The sequence below is a fragment of the Drosophila subpulchrella genome, chromosome 3L (assembly GCF_014743375.2).
Source record: "Drosophila subpulchrella strain 33 F10 #4 breed RU33 chromosome 3L, RU_Dsub_v1.1 Primary Assembly, whole genome shotgun sequence".
Classification (NCBI taxonomy): domain Eukaryota; kingdom Metazoa; phylum Arthropoda; class Insecta; order Diptera; family Drosophilidae; genus Drosophila; species Drosophila subpulchrella.
In genome coordinates, this window is record NC_050612.1 from 8,722,062 (window position 1) to 8,740,961 (window position 18,900).

General features: G+C 37.5%; 2 protein-coding genes across 2 annotated transcripts; both read left to right on the plus strand.

Annotated features, from left to right (window-relative positions):
• The first annotated feature begins 11,951 nt into the window (after positions 1-11,951).
• LOC119555232 lies at positions 11,952-15,821 on the plus strand. The gene is made up of 7 exons (XM_037866512.1): positions 11,952-12,752; positions 12,806-12,939; positions 13,259-13,512; positions 13,607-14,181; positions 14,252-14,405; positions 15,291-15,504; positions 15,568-15,821. The coding sequence occupies exons 1-7, from the start codon at positions 12,142-12,144 to the stop codon at positions 15,819-15,821; spliced, it is 2,196 nt and encodes a 731-aa protein (XP_037722440.1). The 5' UTR covers positions 11,952-12,141.
• Positions 15,822-17,642: 1,821 nt separating this feature from the next.
• On the plus strand, positions 17,643-18,844 carry LOC119553995 (gametocyte-specific factor 1 homolog). Its single transcript, XM_037864701.1, has 2 exons — positions 17,643-18,444; positions 18,504-18,844. Exons 1-2 carry the CDS (start codon positions 18,259-18,261, stop codon positions 18,768-18,770), a joined length of 453 nt encoding a protein of 150 aa, XP_037720629.1. The 5' UTR covers positions 17,643-18,258; the 3' UTR covers positions 18,771-18,844.
• Positions 18,845-18,900: the final 56 nt, after the last annotated feature.

Here is an 18,900-nt window from a genome sequence, read left to right on the forward strand (position 1 = left end):
GTGTGTGTGCAGTAAGTGTTTGTTGTTGTTTTTCTCTTCTTTTTTTTTTAGCTGGTTATTTATTTATTTATTTGTTGTTTTGCTGCAACAGAAAGAAGAGAGGGGTGCCAAAGGGAAAGAGCGGAGGAGAGCGGCAGAGAGAGAGGAGAGAATCTTTGGAGCCCGGCCGGCCTTTGTTGTTGTTCGTTTTGCTTATGGGCAATCATCTGTTTTATTCTGCACACATACGCACAGAAACACAGATGCACCTACTTGCACGTACACAGGTGAAACTGCCTAGGTCGTATCTTAAAGATACTTTTGGATTCTTAAGTTGCAGATTGAAACTACCCCAGATTTGATTTTCAAAAATGTAAGCTTAGTTCCAAAAGAAATAATTGGTTATGTTAAGCATAACAAATAACAAAAAATAAACTCAACCTACAATTAAAATATGATTACTAGGATCGGTGGTCTTAATAATTTTGAAAAAGATAACTTAAAAATACTTCGAATATTGAAATTTATTTAATCTTTATTTAATTGGATTGGATTGGATTATTTGTAATCCAGCCGGTGCTACCTTAGAAAACACTTTTTTGTAACCAAAGCCCTAAAACATTTCCAGTTAGAGAAGGTGGCCTGTATTTTGTACTTGTATCTGCTAAAAAGTCATGCGATGTATCTTTTGTGTCTTTCGCTTGTGTTGTTGCATTCGCCGTCAGCTTTTTTCCATCAATAGTTCATTTTCTGCCTGGCAACGGGTTCTTTCTTTTTCTTTATTTTTTTGTACCACCTCTCTCTTTGCCTCTCTCTATTTCATGTTTTCCCTGTTTTTTTTGTTTTAGACGACTACGTAAAGTTTCATGAAATTGGAGAAAACGTAGAAATGATGAAATTACTGGACATACATGTGTTCTGGGTGGCAATTCCCCACCCCCTACGCCTTTGTTTTTCCGCTATTCCATCATCCCCTCTTCATTTTCACCTCTGTCGGTTGATGAACGTGGATTAGTTCCATGGAAAACTATGCAAAAATTTGATACACAAAGTTGTCACGATGGAGGAACCATGTTTAGAGAACTATAGAGTGGAATGGAAACGGGAATGGGAATGGCGATGCTGACTATGACTATGACACACCTGTCATGTGAGACCTGAAACAAAGAGAGATAAAGAGCGGCAGTTTATATAATCAGAATGCCATGGGCGATGCCATCAACAATGTCAAAATCCAGCTGGGAATTTGATGACCGCCCTCATGCCATTATGCAAATCGTAAGCCCATTTCATGGCATTGTGATTATTGTGCAGTAAAAAGAGCACTTAATTCCAAATATTATAAGGGACCGTTTTTATATCGAATGTGTAAAATTAAATTTTAAAAGGTATACCTATTTTGAAAAACATTTAGAAAGGAGAGGAGTTTAGCAACTTGAAAAACGGTCAAAAATGGTTCTTATAAATGACAAATAAGTTTAATAATAAACATTGTACTTTATATATTTTTACAAAATGGTTCTTATTAATGACAAATAAGTTTAATAATAAACATTGTACTTTATATATCTTTACAATACTTATATAACTATTTATTGGTAATAAAAATCCCTTTTTTCATTTTATAAAATAATTACAATCTTACAATAAATGACTAACCCAAAAAAGATTTTATATCGATGAGTGTGTCAGTTTTTATTGGACAACTAAAAAACAACTCCCAACAAAGAAGTCTGCTCGCATGATCGATTTTGATAAGAAAGAGGTGACTAATGTCAGGTGGCTCATAAAAAAGATACTCTTAAAAGCAAGAATATTCTAGTTAAAGTAAGACCTATACAAAATATATATTTCAGAAGCGGGAAGCAACAAATAGGATTATAAAATCATGGTGGACAATCTACTGACGTGTAACCTTCCAAGTTCAAGTTGATTATGAACACAGATTGATGAAACAGTGGGTAACCCCTTGCGAGGGGTTAGCTTCACCCCCGTCCACAATTAGGGATGCGCATAATGGGCCCTCGACTCTGGCTTTTTAATGGCCAGTTCAGGGCCCTCTCAGCTGGAGCTCTACGGGAAATGGACACCGTAAAAAGAACGGAGCGCAGGAAAACGAGGGAAAACAATGCAACCCCAAGCAACTCGCAACTTCCTTTCCAATCAAGGCAATTTATCAATTTAGCACTCAACTCCGGCCCAGCCCCTTCCTCTTCTAGCTGCGGAATCAACTCTCGACTGGGAATAGCTATTGCCATAAGAGTCGAAATGGAAATGGGTGTGGGAATATTGGCAGGGGTAGGTGCCATGTGCCCAACATCTGAGCGCTAATCACCCCTAAAATTGCGTGTGCTACGAAGGTCAGGAGCCGGCAATGTCTACGCTTTTGTACTCGTCCTCGACTCTGAATCCCTATCCGTATGAGAAGGGATTACGGCTACATGAAGAAAAACATGTTCTTGGCTAAGAGTTATTTCTAGAAATTGTAAATATTCTACAGTTCTTGTTTAATAATTTAAGCACGTGTTAAACTAAACAGAAACTAATATTCAAATTTAAGTTAAGAGTAACTAAACTTACAAACATGTTTATTATCACGAATAAAAAAGAGAATACACGGTGTATATATTGGGTTGGGTGTTTAAAATCTGAAGACCGCCAATAACATGACCTATTAAAACATGTTTTGAGTTAATATTTCCAAAAAACATAATTTTAGGGCTAAATATCTGATAAACCCATACTTTCGGGCCTTGAATAATAATTATAAGTATTGAATATATATTTCATATTTACATAATGTATAAATATAAATTAAGAAATTGATTTTCTTGGTGCGGAACGGAACTCAAGAAATTATAATCCTGACGAGGTCAGGAGTTGGGTTTGTCGTATACCTAAAAATAGATCACAGCTCAGTCGAGCACAAGAATCCGCTTCCCGGGTCATGTCGCACTAAATCAATTAAACAAAATTGGGACTGGAATAGATTTAGCATAGCAACAAAAGAAACACCAAGTGTATCGAGTGTCAACCGTCTCGAACTTTTGATGGACGTAATTTATGCACACCGTAACGAAATGGAAATGCTTCTAGGCGGCAGTCGTTTATAAGATTTCTTGATTTCCCTAAATGATTTCATCAGCCCAAAGTGCGGACTGACTGGCCAACCCCCTGCCACTGAATACCTCCTGTCCATCAACTCTACCTGATGTGAGGACCTCATCAGGTTTTGGTTTTTCTCGCCCTTATATAAGGTATACCTGAGACCAGACCCGAGTAACCCAAAGTGATCCTCAAATTTTCCACAATGAGTAAATTGTCGGGTTTTTCCCAAATCTCCCGCTGGTACCCGATTCTCCTTGAGGTTGCCTTGTTTTGACATCGATCACAAAGTTTTCGGGTATATTTGATGGGTTCAGACGAAGTCAGATAGGAGCACTAAAAAAAGGTTCGTTTTTTCTTTTACATCACGATTGTAACTAGTTACTTTGGTATAATTTATTTCCTATGTACTTTTCAAACTGTCTTAGAACTTCTTTTAAGTGTTTTTATAATTAAGTATGTAAGTATAAACCCATCCCGTTTAATTTCTTAAGGAAAGCTACCCTTTAGAACAAATAGAAAATTAAAATGACGAAATACGATCAATATATTTCAATATACCGATTCTAAAACCTTTGTTAACCTATAGCTTGGAATCGGTTCTCCATAGAGGTCGTTCCGTCGCCTGTTTGTCTACCAGATGTTAAATAAGATAGCGATAGCGATAACGAAAACACGGCAATTTGCGACCGTCTAAGTATCAGTCAACAGTTTTCGCAACCAGTATTGACCCAAAGAGCCCCCCGAGTCCCGCTGAGGTGGCTCCGTTCTCCCCCCAGCAAACTTATCTAGCCCCAGGTAACTCACTTCGGCGACGACAAATCGTCTGACTGATTTTGTGCATACATTCGTACATATAGTATATGTATGAATAAACACAGTTGCGGTCAAAGTAACAACACGGGCAATTCAAACGGTTGCCGCAATTGCTGAATATATTATGGCATCTGTGAAAAAGTTATTTAATTACAGATAATATGTTGGCGAGCGGAAAAGTTATCTAAGCTAAATACCCTTTCTCGGGGGTCTTTACAGTTGCAATTTATAATATCTTCTTAATGAAGCACAGAAATAGGAAAAAAACATAGACAATTCTGAGAAAAAAAACACATTTTAAAAAAATAAATGAAAAATGATCTTTTTCATAGGTGTTTTCCCATTAAAAGTCCAAGTCACAATTTTTGCCCTATTTTTCTAACCCGTACTGTGTAACAGGTGAGTTTAGTAGCGCTCTGTATATATATCTGAAGAATATTAAATCAATATTTAACGGTGCTAGGGAAAATATGCGTCACGTTCCTATATAGAACTCTACTTCTCCGCCTCCCCACCCAAATACTCCATCGTTTTATGGCTCTTTGTGTTGTGACTGGGCAAGGTCGCGTGTTTTATCGCGAACATTTTGCACTTCAGATACGGTGAAATGGCGTGGTCTCACTGCCCCGGCCCCCTGCAGTTTTCCCAACCACCCCCTCGGAAGACCCACCATCCCACTAAAAGAAAACCCACGAACATGTCCCGAATCGCGTAGACAAAGCGTCTGCTTCTTTTGCAACTTTGGGGGAACAAAGAAGTATGGGTCGCTGATTAGATCATTGGGTAAACATGATACTCGATGGCCTGCGATAAGAAGTGATTGCGCTACGGAAAGTGTGTCATCCAAACGTCGAGCCTCCGTTTCCATTCGCAATCCCATTTCCAGCAATGCGAAAAACACTTCAAAAATGGCTCATAGTCTGGGTATTTCAACATAATATTAGTCTATTCCAGAAAATGGATAATTTTTGTAAGGATACGAATATAGTTCTTACTTAAAGCAGTGCCTAATAATTTAAAGTTTAAAATATAAATGATTTTAGATAAAATATATATTGAATACTTTAATCAGGGAAACATAATGGTATTGGGAAAAAATTTTATAAAAATATGTTATTTTTGACGTTTGAGTTTTATGAATCACTGGAATTTTTGGCGGAAGTAACCTTTAATCAATATTGTAAAATATTGGCTATCACTATGCAATATCGTCATGCTGCTTATCTTAGTTCTGGCCCAAAAAACCAGTCACCGAATATTTTTTTGTCAGATTGTGAGTAAATTACATCAGTCCAAAGATTCTGAGTGAAATGGCCCATGGCAACCATATTCGCATTAGTCAGATTTTTGCTGTCTTTCCCGACGACTTTAATAATTTCATCATGGCTTCGTGCTGGAAACCACGTCAGCTCCTCAGAAATAAAAACAGAGAGGAAGTAGCACTCCAACGGAAAAATTCGTTGACGTAAAGCCCGAAACCTTGGACCTTCGGGACTCTTTATATTGAACATCTGACGCTGACTCAACGCTCTGTTTCTATGCGAAAATGTTTCTAGAAATAGCATTTAGTACCTTTCATTTCTAGAAGGTGAAAGCTGTATTAAACGGGAATAGAATATCAGTTTGCTAACCCATTTCATCAGCTACAAATGCTGGGAAAAATCAAAGCATGTAATATAAATGAAAATTGCAATGGGTATAACATTCTCTGACTTGCATTTTTCGATTTTAAAAAGTAATATGGGCTATTGAACCTAGTCTAAAGATGGGGAAATACGCAACTCATTGCTGATTAGAATTCAAAACAAAATAATGCGAAAACAGAGCAATTTAATTTAATGTTTTGTTAAAAATATACAAACAACGTTTTCGAAAAATCAACCAATAGGTAGGTATATTTTTCGGTTGGTGTTGCCAAGCAAAGTCTTTGATAATAAAAAAATGAGTTCTTGAAATCTTACGCTGACTCAACTTTTGGTTTTTATGCGGTAAAGGGGAATACAATTTTATCGAACTGATAAGTTTACTTTAGAAACATATAATTAATATTTATACTAAAATAAGTAATAATAAATACCTACATAAAAAAAATTAAGCCAAAGTTTTTAGAAAGTCTGGGAAACTACTTTTATATTTAAAAAATATAACAAATGAGTAAACATCTTTGTTTATTCAAATGGCTCAACATAAATTGGCAGTATTTTTAAGAATCTGTAAAAATCATTTAAAAGATATATATTTTTTTTAGCCATTTAAGTTAGGGTAAGAACTTTCTAGAAAACCCCAATTCGATTAAATAATATGAAAGTGCAAAAAACGATGAGTTCTGCTGAAATTTCAACCGTCAATGAAGAGTTTACACTTCTCAATAAAAAGCCATTATGTAATGGCCCCATTGGACAACTTGATACACGTAAACAAAAAACGCATTGACGACCATCCATTTGCGGATCCATTTAAACAGTTTCATTTGCATGGATTGTCAGAAATGATACCCCTAGCCTCTGGACAATTTGCTCAATGGAGCACTAAATCTAAATGTATATGTCGTATGTATGCAGGGGCATTTATCTGGACTCCACTGAGCGCATAATGTTACCCGTCTCAATTTTGCAAATCAAAGCACTTTTCTAGTTTCCATTATTGTTGTATAAATACAAAAGGGAAAAGTAGGGGTCGAATGAAGTTCGAAATACCCTTTTATAAAGAAATTAAAACTATATCTTTTTTATGGGTATTTAGTATATTAAAATCAACTGGTTTTTATAAATGGGCATTATCCAATGCCTTAATAATAATAACCTGCCATATCTTTGCATTTTATATCTTAACTGGTTTAATAATATTTGTTTTTGATATTCTGTACTAAGCATCATATTTATTTTGGCTTTCTGAGTTATTTAAGTAAGTTTTTGTTATAGATTGACCGTATCTTTTGGTCAAAAGATGTAACCCTTTTTTGGAAAGGGCATAAAAAGAGGCTCGCTGTCATGATTTTCGCTTTGCACACATATGCAGGAAAACAATGAGTGTATCGGGAAAATAAAATAAAATAAAATGCTAGGCAAACAGCCGATGAACAAAGTGATTATATAAAAACCGTTAGCCGTCAAAGCCGCTGGCGAAAAACAAAAAAAAAACGGTCGGAAAGAACGAGACAAGAAAAACAGAAAATAATGCCAAAGAACGATTTCGATTTATCAGCAAAAACGAAACGGGAGAAAAAATACGCGTTTTTATCTCGCTGCTCAATTGATTTACATAATCAACGAAATCGCTTTTTGCCACCCAGCCACCCCTTTCCACCTCCCCCCCCCCCCTCCCCTCCCCTCAGCAAATGGCAGTCGCCTTGTTCTCTGTGCATTTAATTAAATGCTGATTAAGTTTTATTCAATGGAGCACACAGATACACACACACACACAGATACAAACAGGGAGCAATGGGAGATATAATATAGCACAATGGAGCAGGAATACGTATACGACCCGTGTGCGTTGTTTGTGCATAGATTCGTAGATTAGTCATTGATATTGGACAACGTGTTCGACTGGAATCGACCGGCGCTTTTGTAAACGTGAATAATTTAATAACGTCCTCATTAAGATAATGAAATTAGTTCAAATAGTCGCCAGTTTGGTCAGATAATACGGCTGTCTGCCATTCAGATTGATTAGACTCGGCGCACATGGGCACAAACCTGTGTGTACATCGTACACACGTGGGTACACATAGTCCACTATTACTTATTACTGATTACTGATTACCGACCATATCGCCGGTCCTCCCATATCAGGGTTACATAAGCGAGGCCCTCAGACACCCATTCTTTTACATTTCCATGCGTTAGGTAAATGGTTCCGTTATTATCTATAAGAGAGATTTAGTTCTCATAGTTTATGCCAAGAAAATCGGAAATCACTTCCTCTAAAATTCGGTTGAAATACGTCAGTACATTAAAACAATTCCTAATCGTCTTTGTTTGGTTTTTTAATAGGTATAACTTTTTGTAGGCATCGGATCAAGTTGAAACTTAATAGGTTTACTGAAAAAACAAAGGTTTCTTCCTAGTAACCAAAACAGATAATTTCTTGATAACTTATAAGTTTTTTATAGGATCTGAAACCCAGGTGTCAAGACAGGCAACGGTTACAGAAAGTTTAATAAAATTCTAAGAGCATAAAGCAACAAGACAATCGGAAAATAATTAACTAATCTTAAATAGGTGGTATCTCATTGAACTTTCAAAGCAACAAATCTAGATATATATTCAAATTATGATTTATATTTGTTGAAAATATAAGGCCAAATAGGCTTTAAGCTCTGCTGCCTTTCCTTTACGGTTTGGAATTAGAACTTATTCAGGGGAAAATCGGAAACATAAATCAGGTCAACCTCATTAAATTGATAATGATAACTTCCGACCGGAATATAATTTAGATTAGCATAGATATTTTAAGAGGATTACATAAATTGTCATCGACGTGTTCCAAATAAAGAATAAATTAGCCTGCGACACATGTAAATTGAATAAATGTATATGCATAAGCGAAAAATATATAAATAAACTTGGCAAAATTCGATTTGCATATTCAACCAGTTTCCAACTGATTCACTAATCAGAAGTGGGAAGATGAGTATATCTTTCCATTCCCGAGCGTGTGAACCGAACTTTGTCAATGGACTAGAAAGAAACTTTGGATGGACTTGAGAATATTTCATTTTGCCCTGTAAACTGTAAGTAAGCGAAGAGCTTAACTGGCGAAAAAAAAAGATAGATAAAGATGGAGGCCCACAGCTGGGGCAATAAATCAGGGAAAAATTGTGCCCGAAGAAGGAAACTTGCCGGGCCGAACAGAAGGTGGGAAAACTGTTGAATTATTTCCCAGGACACCGGCACACGCACACGCACATGCTGTGGAAAATTTGCTACATTTCACACTGTAAGCCAAAGCCGACAACAATAAACTGCCAAATTCGCATAAAATATTTTGTAGGAATTAAAACAGGAGCATATCGAATGCCCGGGACTCATGTGCACGGGGATCAGCCGAGGAGGAGGCCTCAAGGAACCCATAAATTCAGCTGAGAAAATCTCCCAAGGAAAACAAAAATAGAAAATGTGTCAATGCAAACAGCGGCTAGCCCTCGGTCCGTTGTTGTTGTTCTGGCTGTTATTGTTGCTGGCCACGGATCGTGGACCAAGTGAATCTGGGCCATAAAAGTGCAAAATGTTTTCCACTCGGCTGGACCCTGATTCTACCTCGGTACTCCCACACCCCTGCCGAAATCTCCGCTCGTTCCCATCGCATGCGATGCACTCGTTAGGAGCACAGAATTGGAAAAACAGTGGAAGAAAAACATAGTATCGTATTTAGAAAATAAATTTTGGTGTTTTTGTTGTTTTTTCAAAAATTTAAAACGCATAAATACATTTATTTAGGTTTGCTTTTTATTTACTTAAAATAAAATAATTTTTTGCATAAAAATAAGGCATTGGTATTTAATGTCTAAGTTAAATAAAAAAAAAATATAAAAGTTCATTTTATATTGGAAAACATTGGAAGACACAGTATCATATTAAGAACATATATTTTGGTATTTTTGTTTTTTTTTTTTCCAAAATTGAAACACTCATAAATACATTTATTTAGGTTTGTTTTTTATTTATTTAAAAGAAAATAATATTTTACATACATAAAGGTATTGGTACTTAAAGTCAAAGTTAAATAAATAAAACTAAAAAAATAAATATATAACTCATTTTAAACTTAATTTATTTGTTAAAACAACGTTCTTTAACTTTTTCACACTTAATAACGAGTTTCAGTCGTTTATAAAAGTGCTAAAAAATGATACCATGCACAAATATTAAGTGCACTTTTCATAATCGGGGAACTTAATTATAATTCGTCGATTTAAAATGGTTCATTGGTGGTACATTTTTTTTTTTAGTTTCTTAACGTTATTATAGAAAAATTATTTATGTACAGTAATTTTATGGATTTTTTAACTACATATTTTGACTGTACTATAATTTACATTATGCTTTTTAAATGAAATTTGTGATTAAAGTAATATTAAACTTGGCTTTTAACATATAACTAACTTATTGTTTTTTATTACACTTAGTTAGGATGTTTTTTTATGATTTATAACCAAAATTTATTTTGTAAACTTAAATACAATTTAAAAAAATTATAATTTTTTGAAATCCACATAAATGCAAAAGGTTCTACCAATTAGAGTCTTACTATTTAACTTATAAAATATTTATTTGTAAAATCTGTTTAAATTGTGAACTAAGGTTCTTCATGTCGCGACCTTTTTCAGAATTTACCCAAACTTTTTCCCAGTGTCGGTCCAGAGAATAAACCCGGCACCGGCTGACACTTGGACATGGGAAGCGGTCCGGGGGCGTCTGAAATCGATTTCTGCACTGCCTACCTGCCGACCAGGTCTGACATGGGATGGCTGTGGTTCTGGTCTCGGCCTCTGTCTCTGTCTCGGTCTCGGCCTCGTATCGGTATTGGTATCGGTCTTTTGGTCCCAGAGCCGGGTGTTACCTGTTACCGAGCTAATGGCCAGCAGACCGCGCGACCAACATAAATCCATAAAAACATGAAAAGGGAAACGAGCGAGAGAAAATAATTAAATTGCAATTATGTGCAAACAATTCCAAATCCGGACGATTCGGAAAAAGTTAATTACACGACAATAAAGCGCAGAAGAACGGCAGTGGATATATGTAGGTATGGGTGGTATGGGTATAGTAAGTAGGTAACTGGTTACCTGCCCACATCGCATCACATCCGCCGGCTGATTGGCTCGGACTCTCCAGCTGACTTGAGCTGACATTAATGGGTATTTGAATGCGGCTTCTGGGCGCTTTAATCGGCTGACTGACTGACTGCCGGACATTCGGACACTCGGACCGATGTCTTCTGTCCAGTGACACGTCGTCGTCCGCATTACTATATCGTTAGTGCCCGGGCCTTGACTGCGGATGATCGCAATTTGCTGATTTCGCGACTGCAGTATCTCATCAGCAGCCGTACTCAGCCTCATATCATCAACTGGTCCTCCGATCTCGTGTCTCCCCCTAATGAAGACAGACGGACGGATTAGTTATGGCCTTATGATAAATTGGTCTGATCCAATTGTCTGCTCGAAGGGAAAAGGGAAATGGAAATGGAAGGGCGGGCCAGTGGTCAGTCATCGAATTAGCGACAACATCGTATCGGTACATCAACTTTCGCCATAGATCTCAATCAGTGGTGGACGGACTGATTAAATGAAATTTAATGACGCTTGATTGCCACTTCGGTTTCTTCTTATATTGTGGTTCTTGAGCGAGTTGGTTGCCATCGCTTTGCTTTGGTTAGGAGAGGTTATCGCCGGGTGGTGCAGCTATTGATTGGGATACGATCTGTTTAATCAGGATTTGTGGCTATGGCACAAAGAGGTAGTTAACCTATAGTTCTTAAGGTTTCCGGGAACAGCCTCTGACCTGTCCTATAAATAAAAGGTTCTAATAATTAAAAACAAATGTCTAGAAACGGCAATACGTTTTATAAGTTCTTATTTTTTAATTACAATCACTTAGAATTCTTTGTCAATTTGAATGTTTTCACCCACATAGAATATAAATGTAATATTGATACAAAATGTTTATTTTATCATCTATAGATGATATATGTATATATATATATAACTATTCACTAGAAACTAAGATTTACTGCACAACGGAATACTTTTAAATGACACTGCTAAAATTTGATAGCATTACATTTTTATAACTACAAATATATTTGATAAGGTAAATTGGGGTTCCAAATTACTTCCAATTTGAAAAACTACTAGTCTAACATAATTTTTTCGGTCTTCCTACAGATTAAAATAAACTTCTTATGAAATGAAACATAAACATTTGGATGGTACATATCCCTTTTTAAATTTAACTTTCATTTATTTAGTTTATCCCAAAATGATGAGGCCAATAAAAGCTCATTTGAGAATATGCTATTATGTTACATCACCCAGAAAAGGGACTTCCTCTAACCTTGAGCACCTTATCTGGCTAAACTAATTAACCCCTGGGCCGCAAAACTTTAATTAGATAACCCCACTCGGCGGAAAGTTGAAATGCGAGTAAATCAGGTTGATGGGTGACTGACTGGCCGACAGTCCGGGGGCTCCCGGTTCACGGAGTTCGGACAAGTTTAATTAGATCTGCATATGCAATGAGGACCCGAGGGTTCCCGGTAAACAGGTTAACGAACTGCTGGAATGGAGAGTGGCCGGCAGTCAGTGTGCGTTTTGGCGGCGAAAGGATGCGATGGCTGGGAGTTCTGGCTGGGACTTACGTATCCCTTGCGATGGCCACGATTCACAGCATTCACACCCTCATTCCCCCAAAGGGGTATGAGATGCATCTGAAAATACTGCTGCAAAAAATCCTATGGACCGCCAATGTAAAGAGATGCTTTAGCATCATCACGGATGATCTGCATTATCCCATATACGATCGGGTATTTTTCGAGTCGGTGGGTCGCCAAGAAATCCCCTTCTTCGTGATGCGTGCCAATGCCAGCGAAGATTTCCAGAGGCCTCCCAAGCAAGTTGAGCTCTTCGTGAGGGCCATTAAATCCAGCGATTGTGAATTTAATCTAATCACCATCTTAAACGGCTGGCAGGTTCAGCGACTTCTCAGATACATTTACGACAATAGATCTTTGAATTTGCAGAAAAAGTTCATCTTGCTACACGATTCGCGACTTTTCGAGAGGGATATGATCCACCTATGGAGCGTTTTTGTCAGCACCATTTTTCTCAAAAGCCAGTTGGACAATAAGTGGGTGTAACATTTAAGCTTAATGTCTTTTAATTTGGGAATCATTTGATCAGATTCACCATTTCCACCATAGCCTTTCCGGGTACTTTAAGTGGTGTCCTGGTTTTAAAGAACATCGCCCAATGGGAATTGGGAAAAAGTGTCAGTGGAAAGATTTTATTTGCGGATAAGACAAGTGATTTGTTTGGTATGTAATTATATATTATATATTATATATTATTTTTAAAAAACAAAATGTGTTATTAATATAAATGTTTGGGGATGTGTAGTGAAGTGAGTCATTAGCGTCTAAAAAGAATGTAGAGAATAAAAAAAGAAGTCCTTGTACTCCTGAGCTTAAAATATATATTGTTTCACATCTTTGGACATCAAAAATTACATTTTAATGCTATTACAAACCCTAGTAATTTGCGTGCCATTCTAGGGATAAAACCGTTAAGGACAAAATTGATTCGTTTCAAAATATTTCCTAGATTCTGATCCCTTTCAATGCTACCCCTTTCCAGGAGCCTCGGTGCCTGTGGCTATTTCCGAGCACGTGCCCATGGTTTTATGGGTAAATACGAGCAACAGCTTCCAGGGAGTTGAAGTGGAGATTATGAATGCCCTGGGCAAGGCGTTGAACTTCAAACCCGCTTACTACAGACCCAACCAAAGTGAAAACATGGACTGGGAGCTGGAGAACGGCTATGGAAATGGTAATCCCGATGGATATGGACAGAACGAAAGCCGCATCGATTCAATGCTTATTGAAGAGGTGGTAAGTGGGGATTAAAACAAACCTATATAAAACGTGATTATGATATACATGCTATTAGCGACTTGTTGACTTATTAACATTTTAATCTGCACAGGCGGCTCACAGTGCTCGCTTTGCCATTGGGGATTTGCATCAGTTCCTGGTGTATCTGCAACTGGTGGAGCTCAGTTCGCCGCACAATTTCGAGTGCCTGACCTTTCTCACACCCGAATCCTCGACAGACAACTCCTGGCAGACCTTCATCCTGCCCTTCAGCGGTGGCATGTGGGCGGGGGTTCTACTCTCCCTGTTTGTGGTGGGCACTGTGTTCTACGCCATTAGTTTCCTAAACGCCATTATCAACAGCAATGTGTCCTCGGGGTTCTTTCGTTGCCTTCGACGGAACCGTGGAGTTCCCATGGATCCGAAGATATATCGCCGAGTTAGCTTTCGCATCGCCATCAGTCGCTATCGTCCTTCCAAGGAATCCCGGAGACCTCGGGATCTATTCGACGACTACGCCAACTGCATCCTGCTGACTTATAGCATGCTCCTCTATGTGGCCTTACCCCGAATGCCCCGGAATTGGCCTCTGAGAGTTCTGACTGGGTGGTACTGGATCTACTGCATCCTTTTGGTGGCCACATATAGGGCCAGCTTCACAGCCATTTTGGCCAACCCGTCAGCTAGGTAAGGGATATATTTTTTTTACAACTTGATTACAGTCGATAAATACGTTAATAAAATGTGTTGCTTGCAGGGTTACTATAGACACCCTGGAGGATCTTCTGGGCTCCCACATACCACCCTCTGCAGGAGCGACCGAGAACAGACAGTTTTTCCAGAATGCCTCCGATGAGACTGCTCGAAAGGTGGGCGATAAGATGGAGGTAATCGCTCAAAGCGATGATCTGGTAAGAACTTATAAGTATTGGATAAATGTTCAAAGAGTGATTAATTACCAAAAGAAAAATATGAAAATATTTGTATACCAAAATGTACAAATCTAATGCTTTGCCAAAGTTTGTTCCCATTGAGGTATTTCCATTTGTTTCCACTATCAAAATGCCGTCTTTTCAGCGCCAATCAGATAACAATAATTGGAGCACCGATAGAACCACGTTCAAATTTCCGATTTATATCAGCTATATAGCCTATTCACACTGAGGTATCCGCGTAAGTGACGCTACAACTCGCCCAATTGCCGATGCCGATCAGCTGTTCGCTTCAGCGATTTTCTATGTGAACAGGTACCGCTTAAAGTTGCAACAGCGATTTTTAATCGGTTGTGGGCAGAGGGTATAAGTCCTAACAATTTTCACGTTTTCGCATCTGTGGCAAATGTCCCATTGTCCTCTAAGGCAGCGTTCGTGGAGTTGGCTATTTCGGATACTATTGTCGTCGTCCTCGAACTTAGTGATTTATAATGACACTGTTTATCAAATTTTTTAACAATGAACTTTATACCACAAGATGGAAAAACAAAAACCAGTTCTAACTTGTTTCCAACGGCAAAATATCTTATCTGTGTGATAAGCGTATTTGGGCGGATTTTTTATTTAACGGCATTAATTCTTCAAGTTGCAAAATAATCTCGTGTGATATGAAAAGTATTCCGGTGACTTAATAGCTTTAGGAGAGACTAATTTGTTAAGAAATATATAGTCGGAAAGAAGGTCATGCTAATATAATAAACCAAATGTAACTCGTAAAAAACATCTGTTCAACTTACGTACTAAAATCCTTCATTGCTGTTACTACATTTTTAAGTACAAAATATGTAATCATTTATTTTTCAGACCGCTCGCATAGCCAAAGGACATTGCGCCTACTACGACAACGAGTTTTATCTCCGCTATCTACGAGTGGCGGACGATTCTGGATCCGGAGTAGGATCAGCTCTGCATATCATGAAGGAATGTGTGGTTTATATGCCCGTAGTTCTGGCGATGGAGAAGAACTCGGCCCTGAAATATCGGGTTGATAGCTCCATTCAACATCTGGCAGAGGGTGGTGGGTAGATTTGAATCCTTGGTCTATATACGGAAACCCCATTTAATTTTACTTATCCCACAGGACTGATATCTAAGTGGCTTAGGGACGCCATAGTGCATCTACCAGCAGAGGCTCTGGCCCAACAAGAGGCACTTATGAATATTCAGAAATTCTGGAGTTCCTTTGTAGCCTTGGTTATTGGTTACGTTATCTCTATTCTAACTCTTCTCGCAGAGCGCTGGCATTTCAAGCACATTATCATGAGACATCCAATGTATGATGTCTATAACCCAAGCTTGTATTATAATTTAAAAAGGATTTATCCGGAGCAATAAAATTGCAATAAAATTTATTAAATTGTGTGGCATCGTCTGAAGTTATGTTACACCGTCTTTTTTTTTACAGTTCAATAAACACGCATTTTTATTTCACAGGAAAAAAAATTGTTTTAAAAACTACCAAAATTTTCAAATTTTACACAGAAGCAAACAAGGGATTAAGCTTCTGAACCGTAACTTTAAAGCTTTTCCTTGGTTTTTTCGTGCTGTGGATTCGAGCTGTGCTTTAAGATAAAGAATTTATTTTGCACTCAACTTAAGAAAAATTCAAATTTCCATTGCCCAACGAAAATATTCTCAAGTACTGCAAGTTGTCATCCCACCACAACATTTCATAAAGTAATGATATATGCACACACATGCCTAATATTTATAATTGCCGGCAGCAGATGACAAATGTATCTGGTACTCAGGACTGAATGGCAATTGAGAGGCTGAAAAGTCTTCATTGACGCACTAAGAAGCAACAAATGCAGAGTCGAAATGGAGGGGCCTCGGTAAATGCGATCGATGAATATAGTGCCATTTATCACGAGGAGCCAAGTGGCCTCAAGTACCAGTGGCAATGTGGTGAATAAATTCAAGAACCCGGATTCCTTCAATCACTTTTCGTAAATACTGATTTGCATTGTTTATGAGTTAATGCACATTAGGCATTATTTGTTTATGGCCGTATCACAAATCCTGGGAAAGCTGAAATGATAAAAGCCCATAAATAAAACCATTTTTAAGTGCCAGACTAAACTCAAACAGAAAAAGAACCAAAACAATGCTATATAAAAACGAAAATACCCTCGAGTATAGCACGAAGATTGGGGGCTCACGGGCACTTCAAAACTTTTAAATGGAAATGGGAATTAAAAGTCAAAATATCCATGTGATGAGGTAGCCAGAAACCAGACGTGCTAAGCAATAAACAATCCAAAGGTTAATAACAATCCTAATAATTAATAAGCTTTTGTTGGCCCATATCCTCAACCGTTTTCAATATTTCTTTGTTTTTCATTTAAAAACAAAGAATGTAGAAGGTGAGGCAATCCAAATTTCGTAAAATGTGCCTACTGACAGATAAATGTTGCGGGTTAACAAAATTTTTGTGGTCTGTCTGAACAGAGTTTGAAGAGAGAAAAATCGAAAAATACAATTTCCAATATCTATTTTACACTATTCTATGATAATAATAATACGTGTAAGCTTACAAGTAATTATTTAATTAAATCAAATCGATTTTAAACCTTTTCTTTTCAGTGTAAACTTTTTATTTATGTACATGCCATATTATCCTATAAACTTATTTTCTTCGCTACGTAGCTAACCAAACTAAAGCTAAACCACTTTTTTTTTTGAAATGCCAACTATTTAATTACGGAACTATTTTTTTTTCGTTTTTCTAGCTGTCCATCTGTGACCGACGATTTTCACTTGGCTAAAAGTTTAAAATGTAATTTATTTATTATACAAATTACACAATATTTAATAACATTTGTTTACTGATTCTGAAGCGGGTATTATTTCCACCGTGAAATTGTTTTGTTTTTGTTTTGCTCTATGATAAATATTTATGGGTGTTTTATTTGTTTTGTTTTAGCTTGAGCTCGTTGTTTACATTCCCATTTCATATAATTTAATTAGTTTTGCTTCAATTTGTTGTACATTTTGTTGGCTCTCGCCGTGACGGACTTTTTCCTATTTTGTGTATATGCAGGGTCCACATGGGTTTACATTCAGCTGGATAACCTCAGTCAGAAAAATACTTGCTAGTTGCACTGGAAATACCTATCAAATATCAAATACTTTACATTGACATTAAAAAATGTTTGCATAAAGAAAGACGAAATCGAAAAATTAAATTAAAAAATCATTTTTCGGCTAAAATACCGAAAAATACCTAAAAAATATGGAACACCCAACAAAGACCCCTTCTTTTGGCCACCTTGGTTAAGCCAATAACCCCATAACTCCACCCTAGTTTACACAGCCTTTTTTATATTCGTGTCAGGCTGGGTCATGCCGAAAAAACACATTCCTATTGTAGTTATACGTTATATTCTTCTATAAATCGCCGACGATAGGCATAAAATAATAAATATACCGAAAAATATCCATAATATATCCGAAGACTTCACTTTTGACCACCTCTGTTTCCTTTCCAAAACCTAAAAAATCAAGCCTAGTGTAAACAGGCCTTAGTTTGAAAGTGAAATTAAATGACTTAAAAATATACCAAAAGCTCATACAAAAAATGTACCCGTGTAAGTAGGCCTTTACAAAATAGCACGTGCCCCTTTTTTTCGTTTTGAATCATTCAATCTTGACTTCGGGAAAAACTGCCTGCCACACGTTCATAAACTCGGTCGGAACGCTATCAACGCTCGGAAAGAATAAAAAAAGATTTTAAAAATTCGTCCTTTTAAAAAAAAGAAAAAAAGTTCAAATGGAGGAAAATAAGTACGCGGTTGGCCCAGTCAATTACGAAAATTATCTTACTTGCCCGTATAACAGTGCGCATCGTATAATGCCATCCCGTTTTTCTAAACACTTAATAAGTTGCGGCGGGGATCGGAGCCTGCACCGTTGCCCCTTTAATGGCACCCACTTGCTATCGGCAGCGGCCATGAAGGTGAGTAGTCCTACACTAAATTCAACGCGGTGACAACATATGGTATTCCCGATTTTCAGGATCATGTCATCGAGTGCCCCGACCGCTGTTCCTTGGAACGCTACAAGATGCCGGACACGTTGCCCCCGGCGGAGCCCCAAGCCAACAAATTTTTGGTCGAGACTGAGGATGACTGGGATGCTGATCCTCGGGCCCAACCCTACGACCCCAAAAATTACCTAAAAGAAAACCACATAATATTAAATCCCAAGGGAAATCCGCCAGCCGCCCGTCGCGAATTTCGAGAGCGCGAACGCAAACGTTTCCTGGAGAACAACAAGTTTTAAATATCAAGTTCTTTAACAATTAAAACCATTTAACAAATAAAGTTGAGAACTTCCAGACTGGATTCGATTTTCACTCCAGCAAGTAATTTGTGTTTTTTATTTTCCAATAGCAAAAACTATGGCATGGTAA

Excerpts from the sequence above, each read along its gene's own strand:
- LOC119555232 (XM_037866512.1), top strand. The coding sequence starts at position 12,142 with ATGAGGACCCGAGGGTTCCCGGTAAACAGGTTAACGAACTGCTGGAAT. Across the intron at positions 12,753-12,805 it reads AAAAGCCAGTTGGACAATAA|ATTCACCATTTCCACCATAG; the intron begins GTGGGTGTAACA and ends TCATTTGATCAG. Across the intron at positions 14,406-15,290 it reads TCGCTCAAAGCGATGATCTG|ACCGCTCGCATAGCCAAAGG; the intron begins GTAAGAACTTAT and ends TTTATTTTTCAG.
- LOC119553995 (XM_037864701.1), top strand. The coding sequence starts at position 18,259 with ATGGAGGAAAATAAGTACGCGGTTGGCCCAGTCAATTACGAAAATTAT. Across the intron at positions 18,445-18,503 it reads TATCGGCAGCGGCCATGAAG|GATCATGTCATCGAGTGCCC; the intron begins GTGAGTAGTCCT and ends CCCGATTTTCAG.